At 43.9% G+C, this 27,817-nt stretch overlaps 1 protein-coding gene across 1 annotated transcript; it reads left to right on the top strand.

Moving 5' to 3' along the window:
* The first annotated feature begins 196 nt into the window (after window positions 1–196).
* On the top strand, window positions 197–27,529 carry EDEM2 (ER degradation enhancing alpha-mannosidase like protein 2). Its single transcript, XM_035728797.1, is given in 14 exon segments — window positions 197–214; window positions 217–264; window positions 266–314; window positions 498–587; window positions 590–599; window positions 2,434–2,473; window positions 6,199–6,304; window positions 10,435–10,560; window positions 12,856–13,067; window positions 14,789–14,930; window positions 16,223–16,347; window positions 21,847–21,991; window positions 24,984–25,105; window positions 26,969–27,529. Coding segments are annotated over 14 exon segments (1,734 nt in total). The 3' UTR covers window positions 27,470–27,529.
* The last annotated feature ends 288 nt before the right edge of the window (window positions 27,530–27,817 follow it).

Genomic DNA, 27,817 nt, shown 5'->3' with positions numbered 1-27,817 from the left:
GTATGTCCCAAGATCCTCTTTGCCTGGGTTCCACCTCCCATTATATTCTGGGACTTGTAGTCCGGAAATGGGTGACGGATTCATCAGCGCGCAGGCGCAGTGGCGCGGATTCCCGGAACAACCGGCAGAGGCTCCCAGGATGAGCGGGTGGCGGTGGCTGCTGCTGCGGCGGAGGCGCTGACAGGACACGAGCTCTATGCCTTTCCGGCGGCTGCGTGCCCGCTCGGCCTCCTGTGCGCGCTGCTGCCCCTGCACCATGGTGCGGCCAGGCCCGGATGGCACCGCGCCCGACCCCGCTCACTACAGGTGAAGGGGTCAGGGTCCTGGCGCTTCCATAGGTGGGGAAGGGAAATGCGCAGACTCGGTCCCTTCCTTTCCTAAGTCCAGGAGCCCACCCTGACCTGCTCGGACCCCGCCACTGGGCTCAGTGGTAAATTCCCACTTCCGCCCTATTTGTTCTTTCCTCGTCCTTATTTCTGTTACCCCGCAGGAGCGAGTCAAGGCCATGTTCTACCACGCTTACGACAGCTACCTGGAGAATGCCTTTCCCTACGACGAGCTGCGACCTCTCACCTGTGACGGGCACGACACTGGGGCAGGTAGTGCGAGTGGGAGGAGCAGGGGGCGGCTTTGGGTGTGGCAGTCCGGCCCTAGGCGGTGTGGGGGGGGAGGGGGTCTCCTGGGGCTGGTGGCTTCACGGCCTCCTCACAGTTCCGGAAAAGCTCCTAGCGAGGGTGAGGCCGCGTTCCCTCCAATTCAGGCAGCAGCACCGCCAGGATCCTCTCCACCCAGCCTCCTGGAAAGTGGATCCCACCGTGGAAAAAGCCTGGGTTAGCCTGGTGGACTGGACCTCTGGGCTCCAACCACGACAGTAAGAGGCACCAGCAGTGGGGATTTGGACACGTGGACAAATCTCTGAAGTCCTAGGCTATCGAGGAAGGGCTCAAGAAGTCAGAAGACCCAACCCCTCTTATCATAATTGGGCAAACAGGCCCTGGAGAGGGTGTAACTCTTCCAAACTTGAAACTTTAGAGCATTTGTTGTTAGTAACTGAAACACACTCACATTACTTGACTGCTTCTTGAGATTGCGGCCCAAATGTCACCTCAGCATCATTTCCCTTAAACACACCACCGCTACAGGTCACTCTCACAAATCACCCTATTTATTTATTTATTTATTTATTTATTTATTATTTATTTAGTAGCATTCTCACTCTGATACTACTTTTCACTTGTCTGCTAGTTTGTCTTTCTCACTTCCACTAGAATAAACATTTATGAGATGGGAATTCTCTGTCTTGTCTTTGCTGAGTGAGTGAAGATTCTTGCATTTAGCTGAGGCTGACATTGATTAAACACTGTGCTAAGCATTTACTTGTGTCTTCTCATTTAATTCTCTTAACACCCCTAGGAGTTAAGTGCTGTTTTCTCCGTTTAACAAATTAGTATGCTAAGAACGGGAGAAGTTAACAAGATTTGTGCTGGTTTTCTTTTTTTAGTTGAAAAAAAAAATGTAAGCAAATGGCAAATTCAAGCAGTTACAAAATTCATATACAATCAAGTAAGTCTCTCGATACCCTAGAACTCCAACCACTGTTGACTTTCTTGTGTATCCTCCCAAATGTTTTCGTTTATACCATCATATAAGTATGTGTATCTTTTTAAATCAGCTTTGTAAAGGCATAACTTACATATAATAAAATGAACGCATTTAAGCATATAGTAGCCACTATCACAGCCATGGTTAGAGTACATTTCTGTCATGCTAAAAGTCCCTTGTGCCCTTTATAGTTGATCCTCCACCACCACTGGCCTAAACAACTGCCTAATCTGCTTTCTGTATATGTCTCTTTTTGAAAATGCAGATTGAAACATACCTCACTGCCTATTCCTTGTCTTTTTCATGTAACGATATAATTTGAATATTTTAACATTAGCCCATAGAACTTTGATAACAATCTTTTTTGACAACTTCATAGTTTTGCACTCTTTAAATGTACTGCAATTTAGATAATCATTCTTCAACTGGTGTATGGGGTTACTTCTAACTTTTTCTATTTTACACAATACTGCCATGAGCATTCTCAAGTATACAGCTCTGTACAATTGAGATAAATTCCTAGATGTGGAAAAGCCTGTGCCCTTAGCTACAATCTTATACTGCCTTATGGCGAGAGAGAGAATGCTGGTGCATATAGATGATATGCTTAACCACAGTTGTGCAATATCAGCACATCCTCCCAGGTGCATTAAATGGGTTAGAGCTTCTTGGCAATTTTCACTACGGCTTCTGTGTTGTACTGGAAGCGAGTTAGGAGTAGAGGCATTGCTGTGCCTCACTTATTTTTTTTGGGGTATCTGATCTGGGGCAGCCTTACTATCTTGTGTTTGATTTTCTTACTAAGCAGCTGGGATTTCTGTCCTTTTACAGTTTTTCTCTGACGCTAATTGATGCCCTGGACACTTTGCTGGTAAGTGTCTTGACAATTGCTTTTCCTCACCACCGTTGTGTAACCAAGATCCTTCCTCTTTTGGCAGCTTGACTGTGGGTGAAAAACAAATTCTTCACTTAAGCCTTTTATTTTTATCTCTGGATTCTGAACCATGAGGTTCTGGTTGCCCAGCTAGGTAGAGAAAAAGGATGAATTCCAAACATTGCAGGGTCATTTATTCAGCAGACGTTTATAGAGGACCTGTTATGAACACAGCACTGGGATAGGCCTATATAACTGTGGGTGATATGGAGACTTTGAGACCCTCTTTGTTTTCAGAGGCTTATATTCTAACTGGACATGTTCGTGATAAAAAAATATTAGCAGTAACTAGTTCGTGTGTTATGTATAGGGCTTGTCCTAACCACTTTATATGTGTTATCTTGTTTAATCCTTCCAACAACCCCATGAGGTACGTACCTTTACTCCTTCTTAGTGTGGGGAAATCTGATGCTTAGAAAGGTAAAATGGGTTGGCCAGGGTCCACAGCTGTGAAATGGCAGGGCTAGGACTTGAGTTTAACTCTGTATGACAACCAAGTCTTTTTTTTGAAGATTTTTTTTATTTACTTGAGAGAGAGAGAGAGCACGAGCAGGGGAAAGGGTAGGGGAGAGGGAGGGAGAAGCAGATTCCCTGCTGAGCAGGGAGCCCGATGCAGGACTTGATCCCAAGACCCTGGTGTCATGACCTGAGCCAAAGGCAGACACTTAACTGACTGAGCCACCCAGGTGACCCTATATCATGCCAAGTCTTAATTGTCCTACTTAAAAAGGCCACAGGAGGGCGCCTGGGTGGCTCAGATGGTTAAGCGTCTGCCTTTGGCTCAGGTCATGATCCCAGAGTCCTGGAATCGAGTCCCGCATCGGGCTCCCTGCTCCTTGGGAGCCTGCTTCTCCCTCTGCCTCTCTCTCTCTCTCATGAATAAATAAATAAAATCTTTAAAAAAAAAAGAAACGAAATTTCTGTTAAAAAAAAAAAAAAGGCCACAGGAGAAGATATAATTAACAGCTTTCTCCCTACTTCACGATTTCTGGTTGTCTGTCACGTCTTCTCATTTTTATATATTAATAGCGTTTACATGGTTGTGATCACCTTGCAGATATAATTTCGCTTTTTTTCCCTTAATGTTAATTTGTATGTACTTGTCCACTCATCAAATATTTATTGGGGGCCCCCTGTATGCCAAGCACAGTGCTAAGCTCTGGAGTTATAGTTGTAAGTTTAAATAGATATGGTCCCTGCTTTCTTGGAGTTACGACTTTTGTGAGGGAGACAAAGAATCAAAGAATAATCCTAAAGGACATAGAATTACAAATTGAGGTGAGTGCTCCGAAGGAAGAGAACATGGTTCTGTGAGTGGTCATGTAACAAAGGAAGCAGACCTAGACTGAGGAGGTCAGGGAGGACTTCCCTAAAGCAGTGAAGTGACACTTCAAGTAGGGATCTGAAAGAGAAGTCAGTGTTGACTAGGGAAGGGGGAGGACAGAGTGTTCCAGGCAAGGGCCTCACGGCAGGAGAGAGCGTGGCAGATGCAGGGAATTGAAGGAGGGCCAGTGTGTCTGGGATGTGGAGAAGGAAATGCAGGAAGCAAAGTGGACCTGGAGGCCTCACTGGGGACCAGGATGATGGAAGCCCTTGTTCACTATGTTAAGGATTTTGATTTCTAATTTGAGAGCAATGGAAAGCCACTGAAACATTTTAAGTAGAGGGCAGGAAATGCTGAGATTTCTGTTTTGAGAAGATCACTAACTGCAGTGTGGGAAGAGATTCATGTAATCATTCAGTAAGCATTTGTCGAGAATTGCTCCATGGGCTGTGCTTGGCACCCTGGGGGAAGGCAGGAATGAATGAGGCTCCTTCCCAGGTAAAGATTCTGTTAATATGGAAAGAAACAGATGCTGTAAGAGTTGTGTGGATATAGTTAATGCAGTCTTTTACAGGATGAAGAGGTTCATTTTAGCTGGAGGAATCAGAGGCTTCCTTCCTAGAGAAGTGACATTCTGATAATCAGAGCCAGGTTGGATTTGGAAATGGGAAGACACGTGATGGAGAGATTCTGGCAGAGGGCAGAGCATGTCTCAAGCCAAAAAATTGGGGCATAGTGGGTACAGTTTTTCTGAAGCAGATGAGGATAGGTTAGAAGAAGACGAACAGTGAGAAACGTGGTCAGAAAGGTAGGTTGAGGGGCGCCTGGGTGGCTCAGTCGGTTAAGTGTCTGCCTTTGGCTCAGGTCATGATCTCAGGGTCCTGATATCGAGCCCCGCATCAGGCTGCCTGCTCCACGGAGCGTCTGCTTCTCCCTCTCCCTCTGCTGCTCCCCCTGCTTGTGCTCTCTCGCTCTCTCAAATAAATAAATAAAATCTTAAAAAAAAAAAAAGGTTGAGTCCACATCATTGAATGCCTTGAATGCTGAGATAGAATTGTTCTGGTTCCAAGTGACAGAGACCCAGTTCAAACTGATAGAGACAAGACGGGAATTTACTGAGTCAGATAACTAAAAAGTCTGGGTAAAGGCTGGCCTCAGACTCAGCTGGATCCAGGCACACAAACAGTGTCTTCAGGAGTCTCCATCTGTTAGCTCTGCCTCCTTTGTCGGCTGTGTTCTCGGGCTCTCCTTATGCTGGCAGAGTAGCCAAGAGTAGCTCCAGACTTCCCAGTCAGTGTGTATGGGAAGAATCAGCCCTTTTGCATTAATTCCAGGAACTGAGTCTCATTGATCTGGCTTGGGCCGCACACTTATTCCTGAACCATTCACTGGCCAAGGGATACAGTACAGTGGTCCAGATCAAGTGCCCATTCTTACAGCTGAGGGGATGGGGTCAGCCTCTCCCAAACCGCAGGAGTGGCTGTGGAAGAAGAGTGATTCCTCAAGAGAGAATTAGGGTACTACTATCAGAATAAAAAGTATTAGAATCACATTTGGCTGACGGTTTAAATGAAGAGGGTTTAATTTTCTCAAGTGAAAGGAAGTCTGGAGGTAATTTCTAGCATGGGGTTGGCTGTTCAACTGTGCCATCAGAGACCAAGCTCTTTGTCTGTTTCCATTCTACCATCATTAGCGTACTGGCTTTCATTTTCATGCTTAGTACCTCAAGGTCTAAAATGGCTGCCACAGCTCTAGAAATCAAGTCTGCTCTCAAGACAGGAAGAGAGTAAACAGCATGCCAGCAGTGTCTGTCCCTTTTTATTTAGGAAAACAGAAGCTTTCCCTTCCTCAAGGCTTAGGTAACACAGTCACCTCTAGCAGCAAAGGAGGTAGAGAAAGCAAGTATCTGGATTTCCAGCCTCTATAGAGGGAGGCTACCAGGGTAAAAGAGATTGGAAATCAGTGTTGGACCAACCAACCTGAAGTGTTTTCCACGAGGATGAAGGTGACCAGAGAAGTCTGAAAACAACAGATACCCACTGCAAATGTCAAACTAGGATTTCCTAATGTGATCTACAGTCTATATTGTTTCCATTAAGTGGGTACATAGTGACTCTTGAATTGGTACCTAAGAATTTACTTAACCGGTCTCTTGGTATTGGGTGATTTCTAGATCTCAGTGTTTCCTTCTCCTGTCACCAGTCCTAGAACAAAACTGGAGGTCTTAAGTTGAATAAGCAAGGGCCACACCAGCATAGGACCCCAGACTCTTGATCCAACATCTTCAGTGCCTTAAAGCCTGAGAGAGCCTCACTGTCAAGTCTCTCTTCCCTTCCAGATTTTGGGGAATGTCTCGGAATTCCAAAGAGTGGTTGAAGTGCTCCAGGACAACGTAGATTTTGATATTGATGTGAATGCCTCCGTCTTTGAAACCAACATCCGAGGTGAGGGCTGCCTTCTAGGGCCTTTGGAAGAAAAGAGATTATGGAGTTTTGCCTCTGTGTAAACCAAGAGGTGGTAAATAGGATCATAAGGGTCAACCCTGCGAGGGCACTTGACCCAAACCAGTGACTGACAAAGATCATTCCCCCCTCAGAGGGTGGGGTGTGGAGGTCTCAGGATTCCCCCATCAGTTTCAGAAATGAGCAGGGGACAGAGAAAAGACTGGAAAGAAATGTGCCAGAACGACTGCTCTATTTAATATATATTTGGCGCTAGGCTTACAGCCAGCCATGAACAAGAAGGATGTAACCCTTGCCTTCTTGGAGCTTATTGTCTAGGAAGTGCTATCCAATAGAACTTTCTATGATGATGGAAATATTCTGTATCTATGTTGTCCAATGATGTATCCACTAGTCACACATGGCTTTTGAACATTTGAAATGTGTCTACTGTAACTGAGGAATTGAATTTTTAATTTCATTTAATTTTAACAAATTTAAATTTAGTGACATGGGGGCACTTGGGTGGCACAGTTGGTTAAGTGTCCAACTCTTGGATTCGGCTCAGGTCATGATCTTGGGGTCGTGAGATTGAGCCCTGCATTGGGCTCTGCACTCAGCGTGGTCTGTTTAAGACAATCTCTCCCTCTGCCCCTCCCCCCCCAAAATAAATAAATAAACCTTAAAAAAAATAGTGGCATGTAGTTCATGATTATTACATTACACAGTGCAAGTCTAGGGCATTAGTTTCCAAAGCTGGCTGTCCATCGGAACCACTTGGGAGCTTTAAAAAAGCTGAATGTTTAGGTTCCTCTCTAAACCCAATGAATTGGAATTTCTGGGTTGGGTCCTAGTAGTAATATTATTATCAGGTTTCCAGTGATTCTTTTTTTTTTCTTTTTATTTATTTATTCATGAGAGACAGAGAGAGAGAGAGAGAGGCAGAGGGAGAAGCAGGCTCCCAAGGAGCAGGGAGCCTGATGCAGGACTCGATCCCAGGAGCACCCTGGGATCATGACCTGAGCCGAAGGCAGACACTTAACCATCTGAGCCACCCAGGCGCCCAGGTTTCCAGTGATTCTTATGAAGCTAGTACAACCCTTATTTTCAGTGAACCCCTAGACCACCAGTGGCTCAACAAACTTGGCCTCACTTCTGGAGGCCAAGTTATATTTTTTCCCCTTATTTTGTACGTGTTTTGCAGTTAAACTTGTACTGCAGGTATATGATAACATTTTTAGAAAGATTACGGAGCAGAGGGACAGCATGATACAAAATCCTGGTTTAGGGATCAGACCCGAGTTCAAGGCCATGTTCACTGTTTGCTGTGTTATACACAGCTTCTGAGTCCGGTTTATCATCTGTGAGTTAAGATTCCCTTGTACCTTTGTTGCTGATACGAATGTAATTATACCAGCTTTCTTTTGGTTGGTGGGGTTCATTGACCGGGATCTCTTTCTGCTCTTTCACTTTTAATCTTTCTGTATTTTTGTGATCAGATAGATCTTTTAGAAATTACATATTTTGTTTGTTTATCCATTCTGAAAATCTTTTCTTTTAACTGAAGCATTTAATCCATTTACGTTTACTCTAATTACTTAGGTATTTGCATTCATCTCTGTGGTATTGTTTTGTGCCGTTTGTCCCAGCTTCTCTATGTTCTTTTTCATTCTCCCTTTTTTTTTTTTATTTTTTGGTGCCTTCTTCAGATTGATATTTTTTCCCCTTATTCCATTTTCTTTTTACTAATGTAGAAACTATGCTCAGTCTCTTGCTTTTTAAATAATTCTCCTGGAAAATTTAACAAACTTAACAAAAGTCTAGAGTTAACGACAATCTTTATTCTCCCAAATAATACAAAACCTGGCTCTGAGACTATTCTGACCTGTATGCTATAGTTATGTATTTTAGTTTTTTTTTGTTTTAAGCCCTCCATACATTATTGCTGTTCTATACAGTTGAGGTTTTGGATTTACTCATATATTTACCACTTCTTTGACCATCTTTCCTTCCTGTGTCTCAGACTTTACATCTGTGATCCCTTTCGTTCTATCTGAAGCACCTCCTTTAGAAAGTCCTCTAGTGCAGGTGTGTTCTTGGCAGATTTTCACAGCTTTTGTTTATATGAAGTGTCTTTATCTCACTGCCTTTGTTGGGTCTTTGAGGGATAATTTTGCAGGATGTATGGTTCTAAGTTGATGGTGTTTTCTTGTAGCACACTGAAGAAATCTTTCCATTGTCTTCTCATTTCATTGTCATTGTTAAGAGGTAATCTGTCGGTCTAATTGTTATGTTTTGCAGATGATCGGTTTTATTTATGCTGGCTTCCCCCTCCTTTTAAAAAAGTTTTGTTACGGAAGTTTTCAAAAATATATAAAAATAGAAAAAATAATATAATGAAATACATGTACCCAACATCCAATTTCAATAATCATTGTTACATAGACTCTGCTCTTAAGAGCTTTATTTTCCTTCGGTGTTCTGAGGTTTACTGGGATGTGCATAAATGCGGATTTCTTTTTATTATCTTGCTTGGGATTCCTGGATCTGAGAATCAGTGTCATTCACTAGTTTTCAAAAGTTCATAACTATTTTCTCTTCAAGTATTGCCTCTCCCCCATTTCCTCCCTCTTCTCTTTTTAGAACTCTACCCAGAGAGATGTTACACCTTCTTATTGTATCCTCCAAATCTCTTCGGTATATTTTAAAAACAATTTTGTCTCTTTATGTTGCCTTTTGGGTAATTTTTTGGAATCTGTCTTCTAGTCCACTGACTCTCTCTTCAGATATCTTATTTGCTATTAAACCTATCTATGGAATTTTAATTCCAATTATTATATTTTTCACTTTTAGAAATTCCATTTGGTTCTTTTGTAAATAAGCTTGGTCTTTTTTATAATTTCTTGCTACTTACTTGCCTATTCCAAGCCTTTCTTTTATTTCTTTAAACATTTCCACATAATTATTTTGTATTCTGTGTCTGATAATTCCAATATTTGATGTATTGGTAAGTCTTATTCTCTTGTCATTTCTGCTGGTTTGTACTTCCAATGCCTTGTTTCTTTGTATGTTTTGTGATTTATTTAGATTTTAATGTACACTCATTCCCTAGACTTTATCTCTGGGCTTCTTTGAGGCCTAGATTGAAGGTAGGTTCTTCCAGGTAGAGTTTTTGTTTACTTCTGCCATTTGGCTGGAGGTACTATTTCCCAAAAACTGCTTTATGCCAAAGGTTTGAGTTTTCTTAGACCACTCAGTTAGTGTGAATTCAAGCTGTAAAACTTAGTACCAGCCTGAAGTTACTAATTCTTAGGGAAGCTTTTTTCCGCCCGCCCCCTTCCCTTTACTTGGTATCAAGATCTAAGGCATTTCCTTACTGTATGCTAGGGGAGGTATGTAGGGTTTATTTTTAATCCATCCTTATACAGACTATATAATTCTTTCAGATCCCAACTATATGAGGTATCTTTTATCAGACTTTCCACTTTGGGTAGGTTCTGCCTTTGTTTCTTATTCCCCCTCTGACAGGAAAAGGGGAAACTGAAGCTCAAGGTCACCATTTTTTTTTTTTCAAGGAGAGGGCCATTCAGGATATCTATTCAGCCATATTTCCAGATACAGAACATTTATGTCTTTACATAAGTTCTAAATATTGTATCATAAATCCAAATAGATGAATTAATACAATGAAAGTAATAACTACTCTGCCTTCCCTCCCCCCCACCCCGCCCAGGTCTCAGAGGGGATTGGGAGACAGAGTGACCAAGTGGAATGAGCACAGGCTTTGCAGTCAGACAGACCTGGCCCTACCACTTGCTAGATCGGTGACCCAGGGCAAGTCATTTTACCTCTCTGACTCTCAGTATTTTCACTTGAAGAGGGGACAGTAGTACCTAGTGCTTGGTATACAATAGGGACTAAAAACAAGTGATAGCCATTGTTTTGGGGACCCACCAAGAGAAAAAAAACTTTGTAAACTTAACAGTGTACCAGTATGTGGGACTAAGGGATTCTTTCACTAGGTGGCTCTAGCCCCTTCCCAGTAGCCACCCAACAGAGCATGCAGGGTTAATTTACACAAGGGTAAGACTGGTCTTTGGGACTCTGACGCTTGTGTTTTATACTCTCTGTAGTGGTAGGAGGACTTCTGTCTGCTCACTTGCTGTCAAAGAAGGCTGGAGTGGAAGTGGAGGCCGGCTGGCCCTGCTCTGGGCCTCTCCTGAGGATGGCTGAGGAGGCAGCCCGAAAACTCCTCCCAGGTAAGACCCCCACTGACGTGGGGCAGAAAGGAAGTCCAGTAGGTCCTGCTTCTCTTGCTGGAGACCAGAGTGGCAATGATGAGTTATTTTCTGCTGTTTCTCACCCGAACACTTGCTCTCTCTGCCTCTGGGCACCCACCATGGAAATCAGGAGAGTCCTGGGCATTTCCAGGGCTTGCTGGGACCCTGGCCCAGGATGGGTGAGCTGACCTCCTTACTGTTTGCAGGGTGGCACTGAAGGCCAGCCTGGTGGGTAGAAGGCTCTTGCTCTTATTTGAGAGAGCCCTTTTGCCCCCTCCCTGGCCCACACACTGCTGGGATAAAGGGGTTCCAGAGAAGAACCTCGATCTGTGTGTTAGGAGCCCCTGATTCTGGTCTAGCCAATGTCTCGACGAAGCCACTCTTCTCTCCTTGGTTCAGTTTCCCCATCTATCAAAAGGGAATCATAATTCCCACTTGCCTGCCACAGTGGCTTTTTGAGAGGCATAAAATGAGGTCAGAAAGAAGAAAGTGCTTGGAGAACCTCAAACACCACTGAAATGCAAAGGACTTGTTTTGTAGCTAAGCTGTGTCCAGTGCTGCGGACCAAGCCTCAGTGTATTTGTTTGGTGGGGCGTAGCTGAGCTCGGCTGCATCAGCTGGACACTGTGTTCTCTTCAGGGTGTGGTGGAGACTCTGGGGCTGTTCACACCCAAACACATCACTCTAGGCTTTCATCAACCTCTCGGCCACCACAGTTCTCCCTTTCTGGAGAAGAGCGGAGGAAAGTGAGTGAGCTGCGTTCAGATCCACTCAGGGCTCATGGCCCATAGCCTGCGTGTCCCCTTACAAACATCATATCCTGTGTGATTCATCCATGTAGCACACTGCTTGGTTGCCCCCCCCTCCTTTTTTTTTTTGGTCATTAAGAATCATTTTGTGTTGAGAAATATACATATTGGAAAGTACATATTGGAGCAAGCCCCCGTGGAACTGCCATTCAGGTGAAGAAATAGGATTTTGTCACTCCCCCTCTTTTGAACACTGCCTGACTTTTCTGAAATGCTTCTGTGAGCCCCGTGGTTGTGACTTGCGTTCGCCTCGCTTGCCACTTGTACCTGCCACACAGCAAGTTTGCCACTTATACTCAAGTCGCTGGACCTTGTGGTTCTTGGAAGTTTGATAACTTTGTTCACAATTTGGTGACGCATGGGCTACTCTGGGGTTATTTGACCTTTTGGGCTAGAGAGGAAATCTCTGCCTCTGGCTGTTTGTCTAGCTCCTTGCCTTGAGTTGGAAGGCACCAGGGTGGGAGGGGCAGAGCGTAACAGAGTGGGCGTGTGGCGGGCATTCCCATCCCAGCTCTGTTTGGCTCTCTCTGTATGACCTTTGAGTCACTTCCTTACAGACATGACTTTTCCTACCTATAAATTGAGGGTTGGACCACATCAGTAGTTTAGCGATTTATATCCTTTAAAAAAAATGATAATAGTTTAGCCCCAAAACTATTTAAAGCAGGAATCTCAAACTGCTTCCTCTGGGACTGCTCCAGGTCTGCAGATAGGTTTTATTTGGTCATAATTATGTTTGGAAAAGCATATGAGGGGAATCAGACGAAGGTGGTCAAAGATACAAACTTCCAGTTATCCATAAGTACTGCGGCTGTGTTGTACAACGTGATGACTGTAGCTAACATGGCCGTGTGATAGGTTTGAAAGTTGCTAAGAGAGTAGATCCTAAAAGCTCTCATCACAAGGGAAAAAAACCAAATCTTTTCTTTTTGCATCTATACGAGCTGATGGATGTTAACTTACTGTGTTCATCATCTCACCATATAGGTAAGTCAGGTCTTTATGCTGTACGTCAGTTATATCTCAATAAACTCAAAAACAGAGAAGTATATGAAAGGCTTCTCATGGGGCATGCTCTTCAGGGTGCCACAAGCACCCCCACTTCCTGCGGCTTAAACCCTACGTGCTTCCCACTACGTTACTTGCCTGGCCTCTGAAGGCATCGTGTAAAATACTGAAAAGTGAAGCTGCTCCAGCCCAAGTGGGCATGCATGGGCATGGCAGCCTGGAGCACAGCCCGTTGTTTGCCTCCTCATCATGGGCAATAGCCCAAAGGTCCCATTGATCAATACTTGACAGCATCTGGGTTAGGTGGCCACCAAGGGCCTGTATTCATGACATCTATCCCTCTCTGGCTCCGTCTGTAGCAGATCACCCAGGAGATAGAGAGGGAAGTGCTGGTTGAGTGTTGAACCATCCCTGTGTCCCCACTCCTGTCTGGGATCATTACTTTGTGATTATTCAGCATTTCAGACCCCCACTGGCATGCCGTATGGGACAGTGAACCTGCTTCATGGTGTGAACCCGGGAGAAACCCCTGTCACCTGTACGGCAGGCATCGGGACCTTCATTGTGGAATTTGCCACCCTGAGCAGCCTCACTGGTGACCCCGTGTTTGAAGATGTGGCCAGAGTGGCCCTCATGCGCCTCTGGGAGAGCCGGTCAGATATTGGGCTGGTAGGTCGGCTGCTACCCTTTCTGTCTGAGCCAAGTCGGCCACCGTAGCCCCTGCTTGTAAGACTTGTGGCTCCGAGCAGTAAGTTGCAGCCCAGCCAAGGGACACTTAGGGTGACCTCAGCAGTGGCCCAAGACTTAGCATCAGGACACTGCAATTTAACCAAGCCTCCAGTTCAAGTTTTAGCCCAGGGGAAGAGAGCACGAGAGGGCACATCCTCTGGTAGGGAGAGGGGGCTCTGTTGAGTTTGATTCCTTGAGCTTCTCTTGATTTCTAGGAAGTGGGTCATATGCTTCTTGCCCGTGACTCACATGGCGACCTTAGATCGCCAGCCCATCTGGCCCTCATTTTTACTGTCTGTTTGTGTTTGTTAAACTGGGTTTTTTAGAACACCAGTGCTGAGAGATGTTGAATGGTTAGCACTGTTGATCCTTGAGAAAACACAGTTTTGAACTGCATGGGTCCACTTATACACAGATTTTTTACAATGCAGTACTATAAACATATTTTCTCTTCTATATGATCTTCTTAGTAACACTTTATTTTCTCGAGCTTACTTTATTGTAAGAATACAGTACGTAATACATATAACATGTGTTAATTGACTGTTTATGTTATCAGTAAAGCTTCCACTCAAGAGCAGGCTATTAGTAGTTAGGTTTTGGGACAGTCAAAAGTTATATACAGATTTTTGACTGTGTAGGGCTAGGCACCCCAACCCCTGCATTGTTCAAGGGTCAACTGTAGTGTCTTTTTTTGGAGAATCATAATGAACATGAATAGGTTAAAGGTTATGAAGTCCTGTGATAAATAAATCTGTTTAACTTTGCTTAACTCAACATTTTCCAAACTTATTTGACCCTAGAGCTTCCCTTTCTTCTCCAATACCTATTAACCTTTGAGCCAGATGATCTCTAAGGTTGGTTTCAGCTCTTAAATCAGATAATCCAGTGAAACTAACAGTAATTGAGCCAAAGCTATCCAGGAAATAGCACTAGGTTTAGTCAGAATTGGCCTTGGCCTTGCTACGTCGAAACCTTGTGACCCTGGACAAGTCACTCAACCTCTCTGATCCTCAGTTACTGGAGCAGTAATGTTGATATATTCATAGTTCCTTTGGTGAGTCATTATGACTTGGAAAGATTGAGTTGTCTGAAAGTTGTTCAAGCAGGGACACATTTTATGCAAGTCTGGTTCTAAGTTTGAAAAGTGAAACTTGTATGAGGAATCCTTGAAAATCCCTTAAGAAGATGCCACTCTGGAGACCTATAGTAACTCCCTTAGTAGGTCCAACACAAGCAGGTTTTTCTCTAGCACTGGAACTGCAGTGGACTCCATATTCTCTCAGCCCTTACCATCTCTCTGTGCACACTGGCTTGTCTTCCGACTGTATCTCTTTCCTCCGGGCCTTCTGTGATGCCCGGAGCCTGCTCTGTTTGCCTTTAGCTGGAAGTTCCAGGACTTAATGCTACCTGGAGCAGTTCTCAAAATCAGTGACAGATATTGATAGGAGTTTGTGGCCTCCCAGCCCCACACCCTGATAGCCTGCATGTCTCCCAAGAGTACTGGGATGCCTGCCTTGCATCTGACTGGCCAGTCAGGGGTATGGGGAGATCCTTGTTTGGTCTTGAGCCCTCCCTTGGGACTGTGTGTGTGTGTGTGTGTGTGTGTGTGTGTGTGTGTTTGTGTGTCTCTCTGTCTCTCTCTTTCTCTCTCCTCCCAGGTTGGCAACCATATCGATGTGCTCACTGGAAAGTGGGTGGCACAGGACTCAGGCATCGGGGCTGGCGTGGACTCCTACTTTGAATACCTGGTGAAAGGAGCCATTTTGCTTCAGGATAAGAAACTCATGGCCATGTTCCTAGGTAAAAAGGGCGGGGTAAGGAGGCTTTTGCCCTGATTTCTCCCATTTACATGTGGTTTATTTATAAACTTTCAGTTGCTCCCAAGTGCCCACAGACTCAGTTCTGAGTGCCTGAGTCTGTATTCAGAGCCAGCATAGACTTACCACTGCCTCCTTGGTGCCCACTGAGACCTCTTCAGGCCTTTCTGCAAGAGCCATGTGAACTATGCTGTGTTCTCTGTGTGTGGCCCTGGGTTTCTTATTTTCTGACCATTGCACATGTGTTCCCTTTGCCTAGAATACCTTTTTTCCTGTCTTCATGTGTCCAAATTTTATTCACCCTTTAAGGCCTAGCTGAAATGTCACCTTGCCCACAAAGTAGCTTGATCCCTCCTTAGGATTTAGGCCTTCAGCACCTTTTGTGCAGTCAGCTGTCATCCACAGTTAACAGCTCTTCCTACTGAGTGCAGTGTCTATGCCTTATTCATCTTTATATTTCCCACAGTGCTTTGTATGAGGTAGGTAGTTGATTAATGCCTGTTGAATAAAAGTGTTTTACCCTCCAAGCCCTTGGACACTAACAATAATGAAATCGAGGAATTGTTGGGCACCTAGTAATAACTATTATTATAGCTACCATTTATTTATTCAGCACATATTTAGTGAATACCATTGATGGGTCAAGTGCCACACCAAGCACCAAACATGGACTATTTCATTTCATCCTTACAGTACTATTTGAGATTGTCTTATTTATTTGCCTGTGTATTTGGTACTTCATTTAGATAATAATTTATTGTGCATATTTATTCACTATCCTAGTGTTGAGGATTCCGTAGTGAACAAAACAAAGTCCTGCCATTCATGGATTTACAGTCTAGGGAGAGGTATAAGTTCAAGTTCCCACTAGAATGTAAGTGCCCCAGGCCTGCATTTTTGTCTTGTCTGCCACCCTGTAGGTACCCGTACCTAGTAGATGTGCAGTGAATATTGTTGAGTGAATGAATGACTGAATAATCCCATGAGGTGTATACGGATTACTCTCCCCACTCTAGAGATAATGAGACTTAGCCTTAAGAAGGAAAACCTTACCCAAGGTCACAGCTAGCAAGTGGTAAGGCTAGAGCTGGAAGTTGAGTCTGGAAGTTTAGCTCCAGAACCCATGCTCCTTCCTCTGTGCCTTGTTGCTTCCTAGTCTGCTTTGAAGCTACACCATCATATGGTCTTCCAAAAGTGTAAGTCCGTGCTTCTGTGGTCAAGACCTGCCTTTCATCTCCATAATCACTGATGTGTCTTATTGCATCTTCTCTGCAGAATATAACAAAGCCATTCGGAATTACACCCGCTTCGATGACTGGTACCTCTGGGTGCAGATGTACAAGGGGACTGTGTCCATGCCAGTCTTCCAGTCCCTAGAGGCCTATTGGCCTGGTCTTCAGGTAGGAATGATCACAGGGGTGGACATTTTTTTCTGGAACTGACAAAACAGGCTCATTCTGATGTATAAGTCAAAGTATTTCAGTTGCTTGAGTGCTTGGGTTGGAGACAGAAGAGATACCTGGAGTGAATTAGACTTAAGATTCTGCCAAGCTGAATTTTCCAAAGGGAGCTCTAAGGTGTCAGGAACTGAGCTTCCAGTTTGCTGTGAAATGTGATACCACTTAAAGTAGCAAGTGTCTTTCCAGGCTGGGCAGTAACAGCCATTGGCAACAACTGTTTGTCCACTGGACATTTCTGTCAAATCTCCTCATTCTTGACAGCGGGCCTGAGAAAGGGCGTGAAAGCGGCTGGGGCTGCCCTGCGTGCCATCATTATTGTTTTCCATTGCATGATCTGATGGAGTCACAGCTGGGAGGGCCGGATCTTGGAACCCATCTAACCAACCCCCTATGAATACCACAATATTTTTATAAGCTAGTTTCTTTTTTTATTTTAAGAAAAGGTAATATCGTGTAGATGGTGGTAAATTTTAAAAGCACACCAAGGAATACAGTGAAAAGTAAATCTCGAGCTCCCACCCTCAAACCCCCTCCCCAGTCCAGCTCCTATTATCAGTTTTCTGTATATCTTTCTAGAAATCCATATGCATAAACATATGCATATTTATATCTACCTTTTTTTCTTTACATAGATAGGAATATATCATGTACTTTTTCACTGAATATGTCTTGGAGATCATATTGATACATATAGGTCAGTTTTACTTTTTTTTTTTTAAGATTTTATTTATTTGAGAGAGAGAGAGCACGAGCAGTGGGGAGAGGCAGAGGGAGAAGCAGACTCCCCAGTGAGCAGGGAGCCCAACGCAGGGCTCCATCCCAGAACTCTGGGATCATGACCTGAGCGAAAGGCAGATGCTTAACCGACTGAACCACCCGGGCACCCCTCAGTTTTAGTTTTTAACAGATGCATATTTTCCATTAAATTGATATACTGCAATTCATGTACTAGTCCCCCATTGTGCACTTTTAGCCAGACTTCTTATTTTACAGATGGGGAAACAGGCTCAGAGAAAACTTGTTGACGATATTAAATATAGGTCCAGCTCTTCTAAGATACTCATTTTTTTGCTTGAGTGCCCACTAAAAGAATTTTGAAGAACTATGGAGTCCCCTGTGTGTTTTTTAATCTCAATGAGTTTAAATAGTCGTATACCATCCCTTTTTCTCCTTGAACTCATATTTTTCATTGTCCTCCAACAGGATTTTATCCTATTCTATTTTATGCCAGATAAATTTTATTGATACCCTCTTATGTCTTTGTAATAAAATTTCGGTATACATAGAAATTTAAAATACTTTAAAATTTCCGTGACCATAGGCTCTGAGTATTAAATTTGTTTTCTTCTTGACTTGGTTATCATTAGTATGTAAATGAGTAAAGCAACATTAATAGCTTACAGTTTTCGATAAATAATTATAAAACGTAAAGGCTATTTCTTTCTTTATTTATTTGAGAGAGAATGAGAGATAGAGAGCACGAGAGGGAAGAGGGTCAGAGGGAGAAGCAGATTCCCTGCTGAGCAGGGAACCTGATGTGGGACTCGATCCCTGGACTCCAGGATCATGACCTGAGCCGAAGGCAGTCACTTAACCAACTGAGCCACCCAGGCAGCCAAACGTAAAGGCAATTTAATCAGAAATACATTTCTTTTTTTTTTTTTAAAGGTTTTATGCAACTAATTTTTTTTTTAAAGATTTTATTTATCTATTCATGAGAGACACAGAGAGAGAGAGAGCGAGAGAGAGGCAGAGGGAGAAGCAGGCTCCCAAGGAGCAGGGAGCCTGATGCGGGACTTGATCCCAGGACTCTGGGATCATGACCTGAGCCGAAGGCAGACGCTTAACCATCTGAGCCACCCAGGCGCCCCAGAAATACATTTCTTAATGAGATTTCAGGGGCTTTTTTATTTTTAAGTAGTTTGTGTGTGAATAATTCATATTGCTAAAATGGGACATGGTTATGTATCAAAAGTTTTATTCCTCTTTTCATTTTTTTAGATGTAAGTGCTGAGGAGCCTTATGCACATAAATAAGTAGATAGGAATGGAAAGAGTTTGATTATTGCAATGTCATTCAGTTCTTTTCTTTTTGAGCGTGGCGGCGGGGGGGGCACACAGAGGGAGAGAGAGTCTTAAGCAGGCTCCACGTCCAGTGCAGAGCCTTCGGGTCTCCATCTCATGACCCTGAGATCATGACCTGAGCCAAAATCAAGAGTTGGATGCTTAACCAACTGAGCCACCCAGGTGCCCATCATTCAGTTCTTTGTAATCATTGACTTAATAGATTGAACCATATAAAACTGCCAGTATTCCACTGTTTGACGTACACAAATGGCGATATTATATGGTTCATTCTTTATATGATGAAAATAATCATATGATCTGTCATCAAAAAACATTTTTAATGATCCCTCTGCTGACAACTTGACCAGTTCCTCTTCTAGTTTTTTGAAGGCAGAGTATTGGAACCATCTGATATGCAAAAGAATTGTTACACAGTGATTAGAGTCATTCCATTTTTTCAACATCTACACCAGTATTTTAAACTTAACCTAGTTTGGTGCTCAGGAAATCTTTATTCCCCAGGACAGTGTTCCACAGGAAGGTTAGAGATTGCTGGTAGGTACACCTTGCAGAAGGTAAAATGGCAGAAGGATAACTGTGAAGGAAACAGTGATAATAGATAGCCTGCCTTTGTGTTAACAAGCGTCTTTTCACGCAGATCCATTTTAGGAAAGTAGAGGATCTGGAAATCTGTTGTGTTAAAACTATTTGTGACTACATTCCTCTTGGGAAACCTTCTTGTATAACCTAGCCATATCACTGATCACACCCTTTGACCCTGCGAAATTCCATTTCTGTGCATGTTCCCCAAGAAAATAATTCAAGAGGGAAAGATGCATCATGTATACAGATATTCCTAGCAGCAAAGTTCATGACAAAGAAAACCTAGAAATGATCAAAATGCCCACTAATGGAGGAACAAATGAATGATTATATTTTAATGGAATGGGTCATTTTACAACTTTAAAAATTAATATGTAAACTCCTGTGTTACATGAAGAGGTAGTGAACAAGAATCAAGAAAATGTGAAGGAATGAAACATACTGTTGGACTGTAGTGAGAAATTAGGAGTGATAATTAAATTTTTTAAAAAATTTCTCTAAGTAGATTTAACAATAACAAAATACACACAGAGGCATTATATTATGTGTAAACTGATTACAACTCTAGAATTTTGGTTTTATATGTTAAGGAATAGAAGAGAAAAATGTAAACTACTATAAGATAAGGTGATTACCTTTTTATTCCTGTATGCTTTAAAAAAATATTTCTATAACTCTGAATAGAATATAAACTGGAAAGGTAGATACCAAAACTATGTTATCTGTGTGGTGAGGTTAAAGGTGACTTTTTTTATACCTTTATTTTTCAAATTTCCTAAAATAAAAATTAAAATAAAAGAGGGTGTGATAAGGAAGGAAAGAGTTTCATCTTCATTGGTGTGGTATTTTTTCCTGACTTGACCAGGGATCGTGGGTTCATTCTCTGTGAGATTCTAAAAACGCTAATAACTAACATTTATTGAACATCTAGTCAGTGCCTTGTAGTGTGACTGACACATGGAAGTGATAAATATTTATGAGAATGATTTATGTGCCAGGCACTTTACACAGAATTATCACAGCACATGGAGGTAAATTTTGCTTTATAGATGAAGAAAGGAGGCTTAGATATGTTCAATTTGTTCATTCATTTATTCAACAAATATTTGAATGCCTGCTGTGTTCCAGGCGCTGCCCTTGTTCAATTTATAGAATATGAGACACAAAAGAAAAAATAAAGTGGACAAATGCATGAAATAGTAAGTCTCAATGAAGGAAACAAAATGAGAGGCTGAGAGAGAATGTTGGATGGGGACCTAAACTTGAGGGAAGAAGGCCTGTCAGAGATGTGATACTAAAGCTGGTATCTCAAGAATCCAAGGTGGGGGATGATGTTCCAGATGGAGGAAATATCATGTGTGAAGGTCCTGAGACAGGAAAGAGTAGGGTGTTTATCAGAAACAAAGAAATGTAGGATGGCCACAGTCCAGGGGAGGGAAAGATCAGTCAGTGGAGGTCAGCAGTGCCCAGGTCGTGCAAAGCCTTGAGGGCCGTGGGGAGGTGTCTGGACTTTATGCTGAGCCCCTGGGAAGCCCTGAGGTCTGGTGTCTGTAGGAAGGCGGTTACTTTGGCTGTGTGGGGAGAGTGCACTGGAGAGGGGCATGAGGACAAGTGGTGGGGGCAGCAAGAGGACTGTGGAAGTGATCCCAGGGGGAGATGCTGGTGACCAGACCAGGTGGTGGCACTGGAGGTACGGAGACAAACCATGATGGTTTAGAAATGGAATTAACAGGAGTTGCTGATGGAATGGATGTGGGGGTGGGGGGGAGGGAGGAGTCAAGGATGACCATCATTTGCTAAGTGCCGTTTACTAAGAAGGGAGAGGTGACAGTAGGGAGACAGCTTTGTGGGACAGGGAGGGAACCAAGAACTTTGTTTGGGAAATGTTAAGTTTGTCCTATCCACGAGGTGCCCAAAGGAGATGTCAAAAATGTCAGATGTCAAAAAGCTGTTTCCCTGCAAGCTTATATTATTGTTAATAGCTACTTAGCAACAGCTAGTAAAACTACAAATGTGTATACTTTCGGACCCAGCAATCCTGATTCTGGACATTTGTCTTACAGGTAAACTTTGCATATGTTTAAGGTGCATATGTACAAGGTTATTTACTACACTATTGGTTGTTCTAGCAGATAGCAAAACATTGGAACCAATCCAGCTGGCTGTTAATAGGAAACTAGTTAAATCATGGTCCAAGCAGTGGAATACTATGCAACTGTGTAAATAGGAGGAGGGAACTTTTTATATACTTACATGAAAAATCAAGATCTGTTGTTAAATGAATTAAAGAAAGTGCAGAACTGTATATTTAATAAGCGATTTTTATGCGGGGGAAAATAATATACTCACACATATTTATGTTTATAAACTAATACAAATTCATCTGGGGTATAGGGTAGGAATGAGACTTAGTAAGATCAACCTTTTTCTTATTCTTGAAAGTTTGAACCAGATTGCTGACTTACCTATTTAAAAACTGTAGTGGCCAGCTTGACTGAGCAGGGACTTTGAATACATCCTCTGTCCCTCACAGTAACTTAGAGCCTTTGTATTTTGCATGGGAGAGATGAGGCTCAGAGAAGGTAAGTGTCTGGCACAGGGCCAAACAATGAATAAATGGCTGACACGGTTTGATCGCAGGCTTTTGTGACTCCAAAGCCTTTGCTCTTTCTTCCCCGAGGTTGTGTGTGAGGTTTGGTACATGGAGTTTTTTTGTATATGGGTTTTTATGCCTGGTGGCTGCCCGTTTGACAACACTTCTCTCCTGCAGAGCCTCATTGGGGACATTGACAATGCCATGAGGACCTTCCTCAACTACTATACTGTATGGAAGCAGTTTGGGGGGCTCCCAGAATTCTACAACATTCCTCAGGGATACACAGTAGAGAAGCGAGAGGGCTACCCTCTTCGGCCAGGTAAGCAAGATCTCTGGCCCATCATACCCCGCAGGCTCTGGTTCTCTGAACCCCAAACCCTCATGTTTCTATGAGGCTCCATGCGTCATAAGTGCTCACAAGCTAATTTTTTCCCCTCTGATGGAAGTGGCTCTAGGTGGTTTTCCCGGTAGGAATTGTTTACCCATATATTTTCTGATAAGGAAACTGAAGCTTAGGGGGTTGAGCTGGCTTTCCCACGACTAAATGTACGATGTAGGACTGGAACCCAGGCCTCTTAACTAAATCTTAGGCTCCTTCAAACTCGGGCAAGTGAGTGCAAAGGGAAGAGCCAGGTTGACTCCTTTTGAGTTCTTGCCATCAGGATTTCAGAAGCGTAGACAAACTTCCTAAGTCACTGGGTCAGGTGAGTTATGCTTCTATAATATGGAATGTTAGAGCTCTGGAATGGACCTTAGGAATGAATCATCCGGTGTTGTCCACCTCCCCATTTGCAGCTCAGAAGTCAAGGCGTGGAGAAGGAAGGTATTACACACTCGATAACTGTCTTAGAGTTCCTTTCCAGCTCTGATCCTCTGATTCACTGCAGGAAAGTTAAACACTGCAAGGAGAAGGGGAAGGGGGCCAGAGGAAGGAAGCTTAGTCAGCACATGTAGTCATCCCCCACCCCGAAATGGGTTACATTTCCATTGTTAGGCTCTTCCCACCTTCCCACCTGAATGCCTTTGAGCTGTGGGACAGGCCTTCTGGTGGCTTCTGCCCCTTCTGCCCTCCTCTACCCCATTTCCTTCCTCCTCTAGCTCAAGAGATTGTCGTGGGAGTTGTGGAGGGGACAGAAGAGGGAGTAAAACAGCAACAGCAAATTAGTCGCTTTGATTCCTCAAGGCTGCTCTTGGTATTTCTCATGCATTTATTCTCACAGCTTTTTCTTTTCTCTTCTTTTCCTTTCCTTTCCTGTCCTTTTTTTTTTTAAGAGAAAGCTCTCAGAAGGTGTCATACCCAGTGTTACCAATAGATAAAATGAAGATAGTTGTGGGACTAAACGTAGGACGTAGGCTTGTGCGTTCTCAGGGTTAGAAGGAACCCGAGAGCCTTCTGATTGAGATCCCCTGTCATTGTGCAAGTGCTTAGCTGGTCTTTGTTCAGTTAACACCAGTGACAAGGAGCTCACTATTTCCAGAGGTACCCTGTTCATTTGCAGGATAGGCTGGCCGGAAGGCATCAGTGGAAAGTAAGGCAGCATAGCCAGGAATCCAGTAATGCCTTAGTCCAGTCGCCCTTCCGCCCCTAAAACAATAGCGAGCGGGAGATAAGGTACTACTCTTTCATTAGATTGACCAGTGTCTTTACACTTTGGTACATGCCTCTGATCAGCAGTATTGAAGCACAGAACCTGGCCTAAAGGTCTCTGAGGGCCTTTACCTCCTCCTAAGTCCAAGTCTAAGCCTTGGGCTGTCACCCTGTTCTAGAGAGTTGGCCAATATACAAGAAATTAAAGCAATGATAGCCGATGTAGGCCCATGTATGAGGAAGAGAAAACAAGAAGGCTGGGCCTGGGGTGCCCTGAGCCAGCCAGCTGCTAGCAGCAGGACAAGAGGCTTCCCTGGAGCACTCTCTCTTCTTTCTTTGAATGCACACAGTGTGTTCTCTTACTAGTAAATGTGCCCCCACCTGTGTCTTAGAATATGAGCAATCAGATTCGCAATTGTCTAGAGACCTGTGGGGTAAAGGGAGGGAGAGGTGGGGGAGAACTGGGAGACAGGCAGAGATCTTTTCTCTGAAAGTAAGAAATAGAGTTTGCAGTAATAAATCAAAAGGAGAGAAAAGTACTGATCAAGGGCCAGGAGGAAACAGGGAAGGAGATCAGGAGGAGAGGTTGATCTAGGGAGGGGAGAGTTCTCTCCTCTCTGAAAAGAGATAGGTGAAGAAATAGAAAAGTCTCTTAAGCTGTACCCTCCTCCACTGGGGCCACCCTGGAAGTCAAATCTTTCTTTTCCATACTAGCTCTTCAGATATTTGAAAGCAGTAAACACATCTTCCTGGGTTTTCTTTTCTCCAGAATAAACTTTCTCATCAGAATCAACTCCTATTGCCTAATATTCATCTGAAAATGGGGCGCATGTCTGAATGTCAAATTCCAGTTGTGGTTGTAGAGTCAGACAAGACTATTACTTTGTTCTGGGCCCAGTGAACTGGTGGCTATTTCTTGGTTAGATTGAAGATTGACTCTTAAATATCTTAACCTTCATCTTTTTTTTTTTAATCTTATTTGTTTGACAGAGAGAGACACAGCAAGAGGGAACACAAGCAGGGGGAGTGGGAGAGGGAGAAGCAGGCTTCCCACTGAGCAGGGAGCCTGATGCGGGCTTGATCCCAGGACGCTGGGATCATGACCTGAGCCGAAGGCAGACACTTAACGACTGAGCCACCCAGGAGCCCCTTAACCTTCATCTTTTTGTCCATCCCATCTCAGAAAGGGCCTCACGCTCAAGTCATTGAGTTTTAGTTTTAGGGTCAGGTTAGGCTATGAGTGACAGAGAGTGAGTAGTAGCTTAATTAAGGTAGACATTTATTTTTCTCTCACTTCTGGCCTTATGTGTCGCTCTGTGGTGTCAGGGACCTTAATCTCACACCTGGCTGCTGGAAGAGTTGTCAGTCTAAGCAGTTGTGAGCTTGGCTCTAGTTAAGGATTCTGTTACTAAGGGAAGAACGAGCAGACAAATACTGGGAGACAGGGAGTAGCCTTTGCCACCTCCCCCTCCTGGAACCTAGCTACCTCGCTCTCCCTTGGGATGGGAGTCCGTGGTCAGTTTGAATGCTGATCTCCACTAAGCTTCAGGCTTTGAGTATATTGGCTCTGGAAATTCAGCACTGTGTGAGCTATCCCATATTCCTCCTGGTTGGGGCCTTGTGGACAATGTGTGGAGGGGAGGAGTCTCTCACTGCCTGAAATGGGCCCGGAGCCTTCCCAGCTCAGCCCCTGGATGAGAAGGGTCTGCCTTGGACTTTACAGAACTCATTGAGAGTGCAATGTACCTCTACCGTGCCACGGGGGATCCCACCCTCTTAGAACTCGGAAGAGATGCTGTGGAATCTATTGAAAAAATCAGCAAGGTGGAGTGTGGATTTGCAACAGTAAGTGTTTTCACGGGCCCAAGAGTTGAGAAATGTCTCCCCCTGCTGCTAAAGAGCCTCTGGAATATTAGCACTGAAGGGACCTTAGAGAGGTGTACATACGCCTTTATTTTACAAGGGTATGTTTTGTGGAAAGTCCTGTAAGGTGGATTCTATAAGGGAAACAGAGTCCCATAGCCTTATATTCAAACCTGGGGGTCCTTAATGAAATGGTCCTAGTAGTTTCACTACTAGGTGTTTACTGAATGTCTTTTATGCACCAGGCACTATGCTAGACCGAGAGTTCTAGCAATGAACAAAGACCAAGCCCCTGAGCTGACATTTTAGTAGGAAAAACAACAAATGTGTATCTGGGAGACAGAAAGAAGGCCAGTGTGGCTGGAATGGAGTGAGCAAGGAGGGAAGGGGAGAAGAGAGAAGTCTCAGAGGGAGGCAGGGGCCAGATCGTGTAGGGCTGGGGAGAGTTTGCATTTTGTTCTGCTTAAAATGAGAAGCCTTTGTAGGATTGACAGCAGAGCAGTGACATTATCTGATTTGTATTTTAGAAAGATCACTCTGGCTTCCCCAGTGAAAAGGGATCGAAAGGGTCAAGGTTAAGAGCCATGTCACATCCTTAGAGGACCCAAGCAGGCAAGCTATAAACAAACTATCATTACAGACGTAAAAACCAGATGTGGAAGAAAATTGTCTGGAAGAAAATTCACCAAAAAGTGTACAGAGGGTTTTTAGGGTATGGGATTAAAAACAGACCAAAAAAAAAAAACCCTTCTTTTTCAGAATTTTGTAATGTGGTTATATTCTACAGGTAGAATATATATATTTTAAAAAGATCTATGTATGTAGGGGGAAAAATAAAGCAGTGATATGTTTTAGTGTCTAATGTGTTGTATTTTGTGAAAAGCCAAAGTGGATAAGCCCACTGGGGACTTCTTAAGAACATTTGACTTATTTCCATGAAAATGAAAACCCTCTGGAGGTCTTCCAGGGCAAATGATGGGAATAGGCGTCAGACTCCTTGGCCTTTGACAAATAATAATTCTTGGTACATAAGTCCATACTTTAGTCACATTTTTTTGTGAAAAATAGATGTCCACTGAGAATTAGTTTTAAGAAAATGTATCTCTAATTCTGAGACACGAATATAAATGTAGGAAGTAACCTTACTCATCCATGGTTGTAAACTTAGTATGAATTTTTCTTCATAAAGACTTCTCATTAGTTATTACAGTAGCAAAAACTTGGTAACTAACTTCATGCCCATCAAAGGGGATCAGCTAAGTAAATGACGCTACATTTTTACAGTGTCGGTAAAGGGGATGACTCAGTCTGTGTGTGTGGTCACCACAAAGGTAGGATAAAGGGGATAGGTACTGTCATGTCGTCTGGGGGGGTCAGGGAAGACCCTGTGATGAGAGGGTATCTGAGCGGAGAACTGAAGGCAGTGAGGGAGCCAGCTGTCTGAAGGACAGAGTGCTCCAGGCTGAAAGAACAAGCAATGCGGAGCGCCCGGGGCCGGAGTGCACGCGCTTGCTGACCGAACAGAGAGCCCAATGGCTGGACCCGCAAGAACAAGGGAGAGCCTCAGAGGGGTCAGGGAGAGAGCAGGGGCCAGACCGGGAGGACCTGTGAGGCCATGATAAGGACTTCGGTTTGAGAGTCTACATGAAGTGGGATGTCAACAGAGGGTTTTCACTGGAGGAGTGACAGCTAAGCCTTACCCTGTAACTCTGCTTGAGGGTTGCGACACCTGGGGTTGGCACTCAGCTGCTCAGTGGCAGAGCAGGAATTCCTGACGCGGGCCCCCGGCCCCCTCTGCTGCCCCATGACGCTGGGTCTGACTCACTTCCCTCTTCCTCGTGGCAGATCAAAGATCTGCGAGACCACAAGCTGGACAACCGCATGGAGTCTTTCTTCCTGGCTGAGACCGTGAAATACCTCTACCTTCTGTTCGACCCAGCCAACTTCATCCACAACAATGGCTCCACCTTCGATGCGGTGATAACCCCCTATGGGGAATGCATCCTGGGGGCCGGGGGTTACATCTTCAACACAGAAGCACACCCCATCGACCCCGCTGCCCTGCACTGTTGCCGGAGGCTGAAGGAAGAGCAGTGGGAGGTGGAAGACTTGATGAGGGAATTCTACTCCCTCAAACGGAACAGGTTGAGATTTCAGAAAAAAACGATAAGCTCGGGGCCGTGGCAACCGCCAACAGGGCCAGGTACGTTCTCCTCACCCAAAAACCAAGACCAGGCGAGGGAGAAGAAGCCTGCCAAGCAGAAAATCCCACTGCTCAGCTGCCCAAGTCAGCCCTTTACTTCCAAGTTGGCATTACTGGGACAGGTTTTCCTGGACTCCTCATAACCACTGGATGATTTTTTTTTCTTTTGTGTTTGAATTATGATAATAAACCTGCTTTTGACAGTTGTGTTTTTCTATTTTACATACTGGGTTGTCTCAGGAGATTTGGTTCAAAGAAAAGATTCATGGCTAAAAAACATGGTGAATCTAATTTCTTTTTCTCATACAGTTGGAGAAACAGCTGAACCCAAAGTCAGCCCGCTGCACGACCCCGAGGGTTGATGATTGAATCTCCCTTCCTTTCAAAGCGCCCCTCTTCTGGTATCTCTGGGAAGGGTGTGGTTATGAATCTATTTGTCATGTCAAGCCCAGCCTGTGCTTCTGTCCTTTAGCACAAACCACTGTTGTGCA

Source organism: Zalophus californianus, chromosome 8 (assembly GCF_009762305.2).
Source record: "Zalophus californianus isolate mZalCal1 chromosome 8, mZalCal1.pri.v2, whole genome shotgun sequence".
Classification (NCBI taxonomy): domain Eukaryota; kingdom Metazoa; phylum Chordata; class Mammalia; order Carnivora; family Otariidae; genus Zalophus; species Zalophus californianus.
The sequence above is the reverse complement of the archived record's forward strand: the minus strand, read 5'-3'. Positions and strand labels throughout refer to the sequence as shown.